Genomic DNA, 13,646 nt, shown 5'->3' with positions numbered 1-13,646 from the left:
AATGGACTGTTTCAGCCTTTCATTTCTGAGCATACAATGTAAAGGTGGAAAATCAAGCTTTTTTTAAAATGTGAAATGAAATTACTTCTACATGTAGTGCATTCCCAAGTAACTCATTATTAAAAGCCAGACCTCTTCCCTAAATGATCAATGGCTGTGATGGTCCTTTGAGAAATGTAGCAGGACTGAACTATGCAGCTTGACTGGAAAATAGACTGATCTCTCAATAAAATGCAAGCGTAAATGCTGGAGGGGTTTGACCCAGAAGGCATTATTCATGTTCTCTAGTTGGGTACATTCAGAAGAGCACATCAGACTTGGCACCTCATTTTTCCCTTCAGACTACTGCTCCTGTCTGAGATTTTCCTACAAAATCTGCTGGCACTTGTCAGTTTTCCGCAACTGATTTATTTGAATTTGCCATGTTGGCATTTAAGATTTGTATTCAGTTTGAAGTCATTATCTCAGGATGAACAGTTTTCCTTCAGTTTCGGAAATTTCTTGAATGAACTTTAAAGCTTGACACCTAGCCACAAGCTCAACTTTCATTCTTTTGTACTTTGTTTTGGGTTGTTGTTTTTTTTTTTTCAAAAAGCCTGCTCTATATTCTATAGGGGTATCATAACTTTTGGTGGAGAAGAGGAGTTATTTTTAAAATAAGCCTATAATAGCTTCAAAAATAAAGGAATTATTTTGTCTAATGCTTTTAGGAAGGTCTGTTAATAACTGTCAAGTTTATCTGCTGCAGTTAGTAAGCAAGAAAGCAAGATTTAGTATATGTTACAGTAGCCTAAGAATAATTTCTAAGCAGTACTGCAGCCTTTATTGGCTAATGTTAAAAGCCATTGCTACCATAATTGTTTCCCCTCAAGGAATACAGAATTTCAACTGCAGTCTGTTAAATTAGTTAATCTCTACTTATTTTTCAGTCTAGAATTATTGTGGTACTAAATAAAAGTAATTTTTTAGTTTCTACATATTATTTTCTAATAATCATGGCTTTTACTTAGTATGTTTACAGTCTGTGTAAGTTATATTTCTCATATCTTTTCACTAAACAATTTGAGAGTGTGTATTTAAAAGTGTTTCAAGTCTGATGATGCTGGAGAGGAGACAATAACACCAGGAGAGCTCCAATGGTTAGCATTTAAATAATGTAGTGTATTTTATATTCACTAAAATCTTCTTTCTCATACAGTATATTGACTGTATAGCTTTTAGAAAAGCACTCAAGAATGAAGTACCCGAAGCTTTTCCAAAATAGTTTAGGGTTTGTTTTGGTTGTTTGTTTTTTTTCAATAAAAAGCCCTCTTGGTTCAATTCAGATTTTATGCTGTATGTCCGGCTCTCAAATAATGGCTACAACTTGCTCTTTGGATTTCACCAGCAGCTAGTAAAAGTAAAATCCTAGAAAATATTAATTTGCTATTCTTCAGTCATACAGTATCATCTCTGACTAGGGTAGGCGGTTCTTCTAGGGTTAGGGGAAAAATCCAAGTGGTGCGGAATCTGCAATTTCATGGTTTAGTTCCTCATGTGGATGAGATATTTTTCCATTAAAAACATTTCATTAGTTTCTAAAAATATACTGCATTAATCCCTACATCCATACGGATGTACTGTTTGTGTTATGTAGAACATGTTCTGTGAAATCACTGAGTCAACTTAGGAGCAAAATAAAACTCTTTTGCTAAGAAAATATGTATGTTCTCACGTCAGTAAGATAAGTTCTTAGAGAAAGAATACGATCTAATCCAGCAACCCTACAAAAATTGGTTAAAAAAAAAAAAAAAAAAAGAAAATTAGTAGGACCTTTAAACTGTACTCACGAGCTGCTCCTGAAAGTCTGCTTTTTGTTAGTCATTACAAACTGATTTTTATTAAAATAATTATAAATATGCTTAGCAGGTATCACCTGTAAGTTAAGGTTTATATTCTCTGCTGTACTGAAATTGTCTAGTTAGGGATACTATTAAATTTGATAAAATTATCTCAGAATAGAGCTTCTTTAAAGGCACTCAGACATTAGTCCCATTCAGAGTTTTAGGCATAATCACAAATCCACTACTGTAGTGTGAGATCCTTATCTGATAGCCTTTAAACCAAGGTGGGTGGCCTTGTACTGTACAGTAGGAAGCATGGCTTGAACAGTGATAGATCACTTTGCTGTTTTGATGGAGCATTTAGATTCAAACCTTAATCTAGAAGACTTGTACAGTGTGATACAGTAGAATGCACTTATACAATTACTTTGAGGTTCAGTTTTTCTAGGGTCTATACCAATGTAAAAGAACTAGGTAACCCAAGCCAGAACCTTTATCATCCTTTTCTTGTATATAGTATTTCTTTATTCCTCTCTTCTCCTACTCTTCCAGCAAGAGATTAAGATAATCCAGTAGGGTAGTGAAATAGCAGTGTTGAAGAGTGTCATAAGAGCTATTGAAGGCAAATACGTCTATTGTAAATTGTTAATCTCTTACTGAATGAACCTTTTTTCCCTTCTAGTCAATCTGATTTGGACAAGTGTGTGGCAGGCTACTTATCTGCTTTCCTCTAGGAGTGATTTATGTTAAATTAAATACAGCTTCTTTATTTATTAAAAAAAAAAAAATTAAAAAATTCAAGCTACAGAGTTAAATGCTTTTAGCTTCTGGAGGATATTGTAGATAAAATGCTTGGAAATACGAACAAATGATATCAAATCAGAACACCAATTAAGCAATTCACACCTGATGCTAACTTAACGTGGCAATTTTTCATATCAAATAACATTATATTTCATTATCATAATATTATTATAATAGTACTCTGAGATAGGAAACTTAGAACCAGACTAGCCATTTAGTGGTTGGTAGCTGGAGCAATTGCTACTGCTTCCTTAATGGCTGACATGTGAAATTCAGAAAACCCCATAACTAGTTTGGTTTTCTTGCCTACTGTAAGGATCTCTGTGTGCTGTTTTGTGTTGGGTTTTCTGTTCTTAAATAGTACTGGAGTGCTGGCATGCTCACATCTTAAAAATAAAACAAATAAAAAAATCCTAGATTTCAGTTAAGTATAACAAACTCTGAAGGTTTTGTTGTGTTTAAAACAGCCTTTTAGAGGTTCAAATTCCTATCACATTTAGTAAAGCAACTTTCCTAGAAGAATAATTAATTTAAAATAATTTGTGTAATAATTTCTCTTAATTTTGGGGGGGGAAATAGTCTTTATTTAGAATGAAACTATTTACAACTACAGCACAGTGACAAGATCTAGTCGTTGTATGATGAGGCAAGAATCATTAATTGGTCCTCACATTCCTTCCACAGCTGAAGTCTACATAGGAATTGGGAAGCCTGCTGAGGCCACAGCGTGTACCCAGGAAGCAGCTAATCTTTTTCCAATGTCGCACTATGTTCTCTACATGAGAGGTCAGGTGGCTGAACTTCGTGGAAATATTGATGAAGCCAAACGCTGGTATGAAGAGGCCTTATCTATTAGTCCTACCCACGTGAAAAGTATGCAGAGGCTGGTAAGTCTTGAGCCCACATTTGTAAGTACTTTGTTTCAGCTGATGATAACTGTTGTGAAAATCTGAACTTGGTATGGGTAACCCATGGCTTATGAGTTTTGGGTGCATATTAGCAGAATAGCTTTGTAAACAGTCTTTTCTGACTTTTTATTCTCTTTTCTCTGTGTGTTGGGACATAGAAAGGATCTGCAGGCAGTAAGACTATTTCAGTCCTAACAGAAACTGCAGAAAAGTCATTTGTATCTGCCTAATATTCAGTGCTGTTGGGAAATAAAGTTGGCTCATAGTAAGAAAAGAGTTGGATACTGTAGTCTAGAATAAAGACCAGTTGTTCTGCTTCTAATTCCAAATTAAGAGTTGAATTCTACATGTTGATTGATTACTTCATGCTATGTGATTTCTTGGGTTTTCAAAAGGTATAGAGAATCAATCTTGCCCTCAAAGGAGTGTGTAGCCTTAAGTATGAATGTGCCTTCCCCAGCATAAATGCAGAAGTTTGTTTATATACAGTTATGTATTCGATACTTACTCTGTTAGGAAAATTTCTTTCTTTAATCCAGTTTTCTTCCAGATAAAGCAGAGTAGAACAGCTGCAGTCAGCTTCTTACCCAGTCTTTTTGTTCAGAAGTAGAAGCTGGTTTCTGTCTAGGTGCTTCTAAATTATTCAGAGAAATTTCTTGTACATCCCTGAGGGGAACATATGAGACAAAAGATCAGATAGGAAGGCAGTGCGGGGAAAGTTTTTTCTTTCACCTTTTCAGCATTTCACAGTATTTGGGCCTACTGACAAATGCCAGAAGGTTCATTTTTCTAAAGGCACAGGCAGCTGACCTAAAGCAATGCAGCTCAGAAAAATGAAAGCTTATGTTTTTCCAGATATCTTTTTACTCCTCCTCTGAATCCACCTTGGAATAAATAGTCTGTAAGTACACAATGCTCTTCAGAAGGTCTGAGAAATTACCTGCCTTAAGAAGCATGTGAGATGAAAATTACTGTGCTTATAATCTGGTTCCCATTTAATGAACTTTTCAGTTTGAGTGCAGGCTGGAGAATAACTATTATAGAATCATAGAACAGTTAGGGTTGGAAAGGACCTTAAGATCATCTAGTTCCACCCCCCCTGCCATGGACAGGGACACCTCACACTAAACCATATCACCCAAGGCTCTGTCCAACCTGGCCTTGAACACTGCCAGGGATGGAGCATTCACAGCTTCCTTGGGCAGCCCATTCCAGTGCCTCACCACCCTAACAGTAAAGAACTTCTTCCTTATATCCAGTCTAAGCTTCCCCTGTTTAAGTTTGAACCTGTTACCCCTTGTCCTATCGCTACAGTTCCTAATGAGGAGTCCCTCTCCAGCATCCCTATAGGCCCCCTTCAGATACTGGAAGGCTGCTATGAGGTCTCCACGCAGCCTTCTCTTCTCCAGGCTGAACAGCCCCAACTTTCTCAGCCTGTCTTCATACAGGAGGTGCTCCAGTCCCCTGATCATCCTCGTGGCCCTTCTCTGGACTTACTCCAACAGTTCCATGTCCTTTTTATGTTGAGGACACCAGAACTGCACATAATACTCCAAGTGAGGTCTCACTTGGATGTCTCATTTCATTGGATTGGTCAGTCCATTTTAGACATTCTTGTAACTTAAATATTTTTTTTTTAAGATTTGTCTTTTACTCCAGGACTTTTCTGTATGATGATGTTCTAAGATGGTGAGAGACTTATGCTGCTGATATACAAACAGTAAAGATGTGTGCTGTAAAAATACTTGTCTGAATAATTCCACATGGGGAAAATGTACAAGATTCTGTATCCTTCTTAATTGTTTACCTACTGCAGAAAGTATTTTGAGGAGGAAGTTTTCAGTGTTTACTCTTGCCTGGGTTTATAGATGAGTATCTGTGTATCTCAACGGTTTGTTTGTGTATATTTACCTATTCATTATAAAGAGATATGATCTCAGTAGCAGTGGAGCTATAGCAACAGCATTGTGGAGGTACCAGCCTCTATAACAACAGCTGAAATATTAACTTGCAATATTTGTATTCACAATTCTAAGATCTTTATGAACGAAAGTTCTGTGAAAAAATACCTAATTTTCTGTGATGTATTTGATATTTAAAAGATATTTTATATGGCTTTCTAGCAATTCTTAGAAAGCAGTATAAAATGCTACTGTTTCAGCATGAGAGTTACCTTAGAAGAGCTTAGATTTATTCAATAAGCTTTGGTGAATTTCTTTGGGGGGGGGGGGCAAATATCGAGTATAGGTCATAATAACTTTATGTATAAAATGCAACAAAAAGGAAATACAATTTAAGGATGGTACAAGTGCTAACATATAGCGTACCTATCCAGTCCTGCCTCTCTAAGAAAAGTTACTTGAAGTAGTTGAACCTGAAATCAGTTTTGAAGGGGGTTTCTTTTTAATTAAAATTTTAGTATGAGCAACATCTGACAATAAGTGAAATTTCCTAATGCTAGTGGTTTTGGAAATCTGGATCTTTGATTTGAGATTATTTGAAGTTGTCCAGAGAAAAACAAAAACTAAATAAAATATTTGTTTATATTTCTATGAACAAGAATACAAATAGGCAAAGAATAGGCAAGATTCCTCTTTTTGTAATCCATCCTTTTAATGATGATGAAAAATTAAACTTTGAAGCTTTACTGGTTTTCAGTATAAATTTTTGGCTTTAACTCTTTAACTACTTATTCCTGAATATGTTCAACTGTTTCTACACAGAAACAGCCTTATTAATCTAAATTACTGAAGAAATGTATGAAGACTAGAAAGTCTTCTTCACAGGAAGACTACTTCACACAGAGTTTAGTCTTGGGGCTTAAGAACTGATGTGCTTCTCCTGTGAGCTGCAGCATGTGTTGTACTTTGGAATTTCTGCGTAAATGCTCTTGTATTTGTCTCAAGTGCAGACTCCATATTCTCTTAATGTGAACATTAAACATGCTCTTTGCAGAAATCTAATGTTTTATCTCAATGCAGTTACCTTTTATTGGGTGCTCTGATCTGATAAAAGGCTATTTGTCTAAAAGCACAATTTTCTAAAGAAACAAGTTATTCTTAATTATGCTACTGTCTCTGAGGTCTTTACTTATTCACTCCTGTTTTAAAGATTTGCTAAAATGAAAAACAGGAAGACTTGGCGATGGTCTGAAAGTTTTGGAGCAGTAAAGAGTGATGGAAGAGATCTGTTCACCAACAAAATGATAATGATAAATGGGAGGGTTTGAGGGGAGAAGTTAACTCTTGCTGTATTTGTCTTAGTAATGAAATGCCTCAGACAGTGTGACGTCAAATGGTGGGGGCTTGGTCCACTAATAAATAACAATTTGTTTAGTTGTGCTCTGCTTAATTAAACTTCTTGGGAAATGGTACTGATTGGGTTATACTGTTAGGTTACCCAAGATGAGATATTAAAAAGAGACCTGGCTGCAGGGGGCACTGTGTTTATGTTCTTGCTTACTGCTGTTTCAGTCCCTTCTAAAATGTTGGGGGGGTATGAATTAAATCTCCTGAACAACAAAACTTGTTCTTTCGAAGAGAAATGCTGTTAGAATTCTCTGTAGCTGTTACTGCAGCTAAATTATTCCTCATACAGTTAATGTTTATATCCTTACATTCATTCACTGTATTTTATTAAGCAGTTCTTATTTTAAGATCTGCCTTGCTCTCAGGTACTAATTTTTACCATTTGTCACTATCTAAAGTTTTCTCCTAGCTAGGGGTTATACCAGCTTGCTACTTGGCTAGCTCTGTCTGCTTGCAAGATGTTGAGAGTGAAGCAGGAATGTGTCACTATCAATTAAGTGTACTTCTCAGAGTGCAGCAGCAATGCTTTTGGACAAATGCAGTGTCCCTTCTGGTCTTAAGAGTTGTATAGTGCTCTCAGGGAAAACAACACAACCTTGTGTTCCACAGGTTTGAAAACTTCAGTTTGTGTTCTGTATTTCAAATCACTTGTCACACCCAACAAAATCAAAAATTTTCTTTCATCACTAGATTGAAAAATGATGATTCGCACTTCAATTGAATGTCATATATACTTGGTTGTCACCTGCCTGATTTTGGCCAGAATGGATTTATGTGAACAGCTTTCTTCATTCTCCCTACCCTTTATCATCACCTCCAGATTTCTGCATTACTGCTGCCTTCCTGCTTTTGTCATTGTTTCCCTCCCCTGTGAAAAAAAGAATAAACAGTCTTTTATCTCCTACAGTCAGAGTGCTGTTGTGGAAAGTTACCCCTTAACTCCTGGCATCTGAAAAGTCCTGAAACAGGCCATCGTTCAGTAATGCCTGAAATAGCAATGAATATTTCGACCCATTGTCCAGGAAAAAATCTGTGTATTCTCTCTCAGGCTGAAAATTTCTTAGCTATGTGTAGCTTTGCCCTAAGGTAGTTTTTCTAATATCTGTATATCATTATAATCCTGGAAAACCGTAGTATTTTTTTAATATTAAGTAATTCATCATGGCACTTGCCAGTTAATCCTATTAGTAGCTTAGCTACTAAGACTAGAAAGCTAAAAGAGAAAGGGGGAAATTACCCAATATTACTCATGTAGAAATCAGTTTTCAAACAGCATTGTCTTAAAGAATTACATTCTCCACACTGTTAGACATGTTTCCTATAGTTATCCAGAACTGAGTTAGATCTGTTGAGGCTTATGTTAACTGTGGGTGACCTCAGTTATAAATACATTGTTATTTATTTCTAAACAAATTGACTTCATACGTTTTATTTCAACCCAAGGGCACATTGCCGGAAAGAAGCCTGGCAGTACATGTAGGTAGTGTATGCTTATGAGCCTGTCAAGGGTGTTGAGCTGACTGAAGGAAAGGAAAAGCAGAAAAGACTTTAGAAACCTGAATTCAGACCCTGTTTGAAGGGGTCATGGGAATTAAAGAAGGACTAAACACAGTCACCCAAATTAACTTTTTTCCTTCAGTGAGGCAGTATTCTCTAGTATTTATCCTTATTTAGTGTTCTTCTCTCTTTTCATTACAAGGACTTCATCGAGGGAACATTCACTAACTCATTTATTTTCATTGTCAGGCTGCTGTACTGTAAAAATTGTTGGGTTAGGCCACACAGGCTCGTCCTAAGCACATTATGCTTGTTCTCATGGGTGGCTTGTGTTGGTAGAGCTAAATGCTCATGCAAATTCCAGGCACTCATTTCACTTGCTCTCTAAGCGCATCCTTATGCACACAGTGGTTGAAGAATGGAAAATAAAGGTAATTGGTTTTGTTAGATTCATAAGTAAAATATTACGGGTTTACCCTCCAGAAACTTCAAGGTTATTTCATAGAAAGTAGGGAAAGCAGGGTATTATGTTCAGCCACAAACTTACTGCTCCTTACAGAAAGCATTTTAACTGTTATTTGGCCACTGTCACATCTAAATATTTCAAGTTGCATTCTGTACTCGAGAAAAAAATGGTGGTTCTATTTGCATTTTAGCATGGAACATGCCCACTGAGTTCAAGTGACTCAAGGACCATCTGAATATATGCTTTAAATTCTTCACCTACCATGTGGGACTCGGAGGCTATATTCTTTTCTGCCTCAAAGCTCTTAGCCTTAGAAGACCATCAGTGCTTAGTGCAATAAAAAGTATGTAGCACCAACTTGTGTAGTCACTAGCTTTTGAACATAATCAAGTGTTAATCAAGGTGAATAATCAAAAAAGTTTGAGGGTTTCCCTGTTTATTTTTAGTGTTATTAAGCTCAACTACAGTAGTTAACCATTTCATACTACAGTATTTCATACTGTATGAACAACTACAGCTACAGTATGAAAAGTATACCATTTCAACTACAGTAGTTAACCATTTCATACTGATTCATATCTTAAAGTTTGCCATTAGATGAAGATCAGTAAAATTCCTAATTCCTGGATGCTTTATCCGAGTTTTACAGTGCTTTTTTAAAGCAGATCCATTTTTCTTCAGTATTTGACAGCCAACAATAATTGCTACAACTTTGAGTATAAACTAGAATTTAGTTACTCTTTTGGAAACAGAAAGTGACTATAGGTATTTGCTGCCCTTAATTTTGTTTATAACTTGAAAAAGTGAGTTTCCATTTACTCAGGCAGGACTCTCAGTGCTGATCCCCTGCAAACTCTTGTTCTGAAAGTGGTGTTTTGGGGCTGATGAAATGTAAGACCTACTTCATAAAAGACTTTCTTTTCACACTACCCTGTATTTACTCTAAATGGCTTAAAGCAGCTGTAGCAGGTCTTTCAACAAGAAAATATCTCCCCTATTGGATGCTTTTTACTGAGCATGAGCTCTATAAAGACTCTTCAACAGGTTTCAACTTGTCTGTGCTGTCCTCAGTTTACAGCCATTACAAGAGGAATACTGCAACTAGGTTTAAATTAGCTGTTTGGTTTAGACAGCCTGTGAAGATCTGCAAATGCAAAGGTACTCCGATTTTGTGCAGCATGCACTGTAGTTACACTCAACGAAACTGGAGTAAGATGGAGAATCTTAAGCCATTGGGGTATAGTATTTATTCTCAATCTAATAGCAATGGTTAAAGCAGTTTCTGTCACTTTTTCTTAAGTGATTTTTAGATCTATTTTTTTAATTAACTTTCCTGAGGTTTCTGTTTGAAAGAGTCTCTCCCTGAACTGAAAAGTAGGGGAGGGCTTTGTTGGTTGTTTGTTTTTGTTTTTTTTACAAAGGGCTTTTTGCCTGGTATGTTCAGCTTTAACTTTCTGTTTTCATCTGGTTTTGTGTTATCTTCATGATAGATTATTCCACAGTTCGTCAATTCAGGCTCAGCTTGCCAGAAACCATTTTATCACTTCTGTTTGTTCCCATTTAAAAAAAATGGAAAATTAATTAGTGGTAGATGCTGGCAGAAGGGAGGGATGCTTTGGCTAGAGCTGCTCCTCTTTTATTTGGTAGGTCACGATTCATTCCAATGTTTTTGTGTGGACCTGGTAAAATTCCACCCATCAGATAATTCATCACAATTTGCTGTTGCAGCAAGTCAGTCTACAGTGTGCAGTATTACTCCAAAGTTACTTCTCTTTGCTTGAGAGATTTTAAGAATCTTTGTCTCCACTTTTCAAAGTACAAGTACTGTTCATCTCAAGCTTCGATTAATGATTTATAGCATAGACTCTTTGAACTGTGTTCTATTATTAAAACTGAGTTATTATCAATTTGTTTCACGTACAGCAAGTACAGATTAAATATAATTTCGTAGGTAACAACCAAGTATGATTTCAAGTTCATGGAATAAAATCCAAAGATCACAACAGCCCAGTCTGGATCAGGAATTTGGTTTTGCTCGATGTGGTAACAAAGCACCTGCGGAGGGATTCCCTGCCCTACAACTCTGTTTCAAGTAATTGACAAGCAGAGAGCTGGGGAACAGGAGAACAATCACATACCTTTTGTGTGATGATAACTGTGTTTCATATATATGTGTAAGCTCCTTCCACTTGCCCAGAGAGTTTATGGAGTCTTGCACCCTTAGAGATAATCAAACTGACAGGACACAGCCCTTGGCCATCCACTCTGTATGACTCTGCTTCAAGTTTGGATGTAGGCTTCAGACTTGGAGCAGGCTTCAGAGGTCCCTTCCTACCTCAGTAATCCTGCAGTTCTCAGAATGCAAGCAAGAGAAGTTTATGGATAGAGGTAATGGTTTCTGTTAGACAGCATGATGGGAACACTTGTTTGCGGACAAAATTTCATTATAGTCTTCCTGTTATACAAGACTTTCCTTATTTTTATCAGTGGTAAAAATCTATGAAGTACAGATTTTGTTCTTTCTTCCCTCATTTCCATGGTACATTACCCGTAGCAGTCATGGAAGGCAGGTGTGAAAGTTTAGTATCTTTCTCAACTGTATTCACTTGTCTTACATGCATGTATAATAAATATATATGTATTTATACATATTCTCTGCTACAAACCTGCCTTAATATTTTGGGTACATCTTCCCATCTTTCCACTGTAAAAGTGAGGCGTAGCCAAACCATGTGCCATGCAATCTAGATGTTATAAACTGGTCATTCTCTTGCAGGCATTGCAGTATCCCACAGTTCAATAAAATTGCCCATACTTTGATAGCTGGTCAATAACAATGCCTTTTTTTTATTGTTGCCAGTCCGATGTTTTTATATGCTTGATTTGGCTGTTAAAATTTTTAATACTTGAGTGCTCTAATCATTATTTTTCTATTAAGCATGCAGAAATAATGCAACTGGGTGCATGGCCAGTTGATTCCAAAATATTTCCAGTCATGCTCCTCATGCAGTCTGTTTATGCAATATGGCTGGGGAATGTCCATATAGATGTGCTGGTGGCAAAACAATGCAACTTGAAAAGTCTCAGTTGGAGTTTTCAAAAAATTAAATCTTTAGGCTTCTGTCTCTCTTGATGGTTTTCTCATGGGAGGTTCAAGTATTCCTTAATGATTTGCATTGAGACTTCTATAGACAAATGTGTCTAATATTATTTAAAGAATTATTTATGATTCCGGTGGAAAGTATAGTACTAAGTAGAGATGATGACTAGACCAGCAAACTAGTAAAAGCGTCTGATCACAGCATAATTTTATGTTTCCAGGCTCTTTTGTAGGTGTTAGAGAGGGTAATTGCTATTAAAAGTCTTCCCATAGTCTTTCCATATCCTTTTACTTTGTAAAGAGTTGACTATGTTAAAGTCATCCTCACTTGGTTTTTGTTGATATCCAAAGTAATTATTACCTTTTCCTCCATGCCTTTTGCTGGGTAACTGGCCGTCTAGAAGAGAATGGAGGGAAAAAAACATGCAGATTTTTACTAGGGGAAATATACTAACAAGCAAGAGTAAGGTAACAGAATGAAAATGTCAGTAGTCTTAGTCCCAGTACTTCAGATGGCCAGGAGGCCTTATGTCAGTAAAGTGCTAACAGTTGCTCTTGATATTGAAGTTCTTCTTGTTTAAAAATAAAATACAAACGAGGAAAATGAGAGAAGCCTGTCAGAAATGGAAAATGTGTGCTATTCCCTGCTTTCTCCCTTTGTGAGTACTTTCTGGTGCTTTCTTGCATGGATCTCAAAACTACAATTTTTGTTTTGCTCTATGTACTTGCCTTTCAATATGAGAATTGCTTTGCAAAACACTTTTTAAATTAGGTCATTCTGCTGCAGTATGCACTGAGCTAATTATAATTGTTTTGCTTTCCTGTGCATTTTTGTGCTCATTGAATTTATTGCAGTATTACTTTTTAGCTAGAGCTGAGAATTTAAACAGCAATCAAAGCTATGTGGCACCTGGTATGCATGGCTATCTTTTCATGTTGTCTCTAAGGGCTTTTGCTTGTAGGCAACATCTGGAATCTAATGATTTATAATTGAATTTCATATAATTAATAAATATTTTTAAACATTTAGTTCGGGGGAAATATAAAGAATGTGGGAAAGGCTGGAGAGAGCAGCCATCCTCAACTTTAAATGAATGAAAGGAATTTTATTTTCCTTTTCCTGAGAAAGATTCTGTTGCAGAATTCTGTATGTAGGAACTCATTAACTCCCCAGGAAACATCTGAGGCGTGAAGTCTTCTGCACATGTAGTCTTTTTTTTTTTTTTTTCTTTCTTATGCTGCATAACTTTGCATACTGGTAAAATATAACTAAATGCTACCATCAACAGGACTCTGAATGAGGTGAACCATTCTATGTGGTTTAGTAGTAGTTGTTAGTAAATGTGTGCCAGAAACTTGCTGCACTATAGCTATATGTCTGAGACCTAGCTCTTTATCAGTCTCTTATAGTAGCATATTATTATAAAATTGCACAGGAGTTATCAGTAAATGTATTTTGCTGTAAATCTCTTGCAGTGAAATTACCTTTTGCATTTGCTTTACATCTGTCACAGGGGAGCTTGACTTGCTTTGGCATACAACAGAGTGCTCTAGAGAGGACCAGAAGTGACCTAATCAATTATGATTCCTTTTTTCTGATTATGAACTATAAACAACTTGTTCTTAAAATTGTGCTTTATCTTGTCCTCATCATGCAGAAAGTGGCCTATGTTAATGCAAAACTAGAGATCTGGAAGCGACTGTCCCTGAGGAGATGGTTTTAATGCTTGCTTTGCCAGG

The 13,646-nt window shown here is 36.4% G+C and overlaps 1 protein-coding gene across 4 annotated transcripts in view; it reads left to right on the top strand.

Moving 5' to 3' along the window:
* The window catches only part of TTC7B (tetratricopeptide repeat domain 7B), a 138,809-nt gene that overhangs the window by 103,084 nt on the left and 22,079 nt on the right, over positions 1 to 13,646 (top strand). For all 4 annotated transcript variants that reach the window (XM_057413374.1, XM_057413372.1, XM_057413373.1 and 1 more), the window contains one exon: positions 3,312 to 3,514. In XM_057413374.1, coding sequence (XP_057269357.1) covers positions 3,312 to 3,514 — 203 coding nt within the window. The remainder of the gene's footprint in view (positions 1 to 3,311; positions 3,515 to 13,646) is intronic.

This window comes from Pezoporus wallicus, unplaced genomic scaffold (genome assembly GCF_028554395.1).
Source record: "Pezoporus wallicus isolate ANWC-B61680 ecotype Strahan unplaced genomic scaffold, APGP_CSIRO_Pwel_v1 contig_3017, whole genome shotgun sequence".
NCBI classification, from domain to species: domain Eukaryota; kingdom Metazoa; phylum Chordata; class Aves; order Psittaciformes; family Psittacidae; genus Pezoporus; species Pezoporus wallicus.
This window is presented reverse-complemented; position numbering and strand designations above follow the sequence as displayed.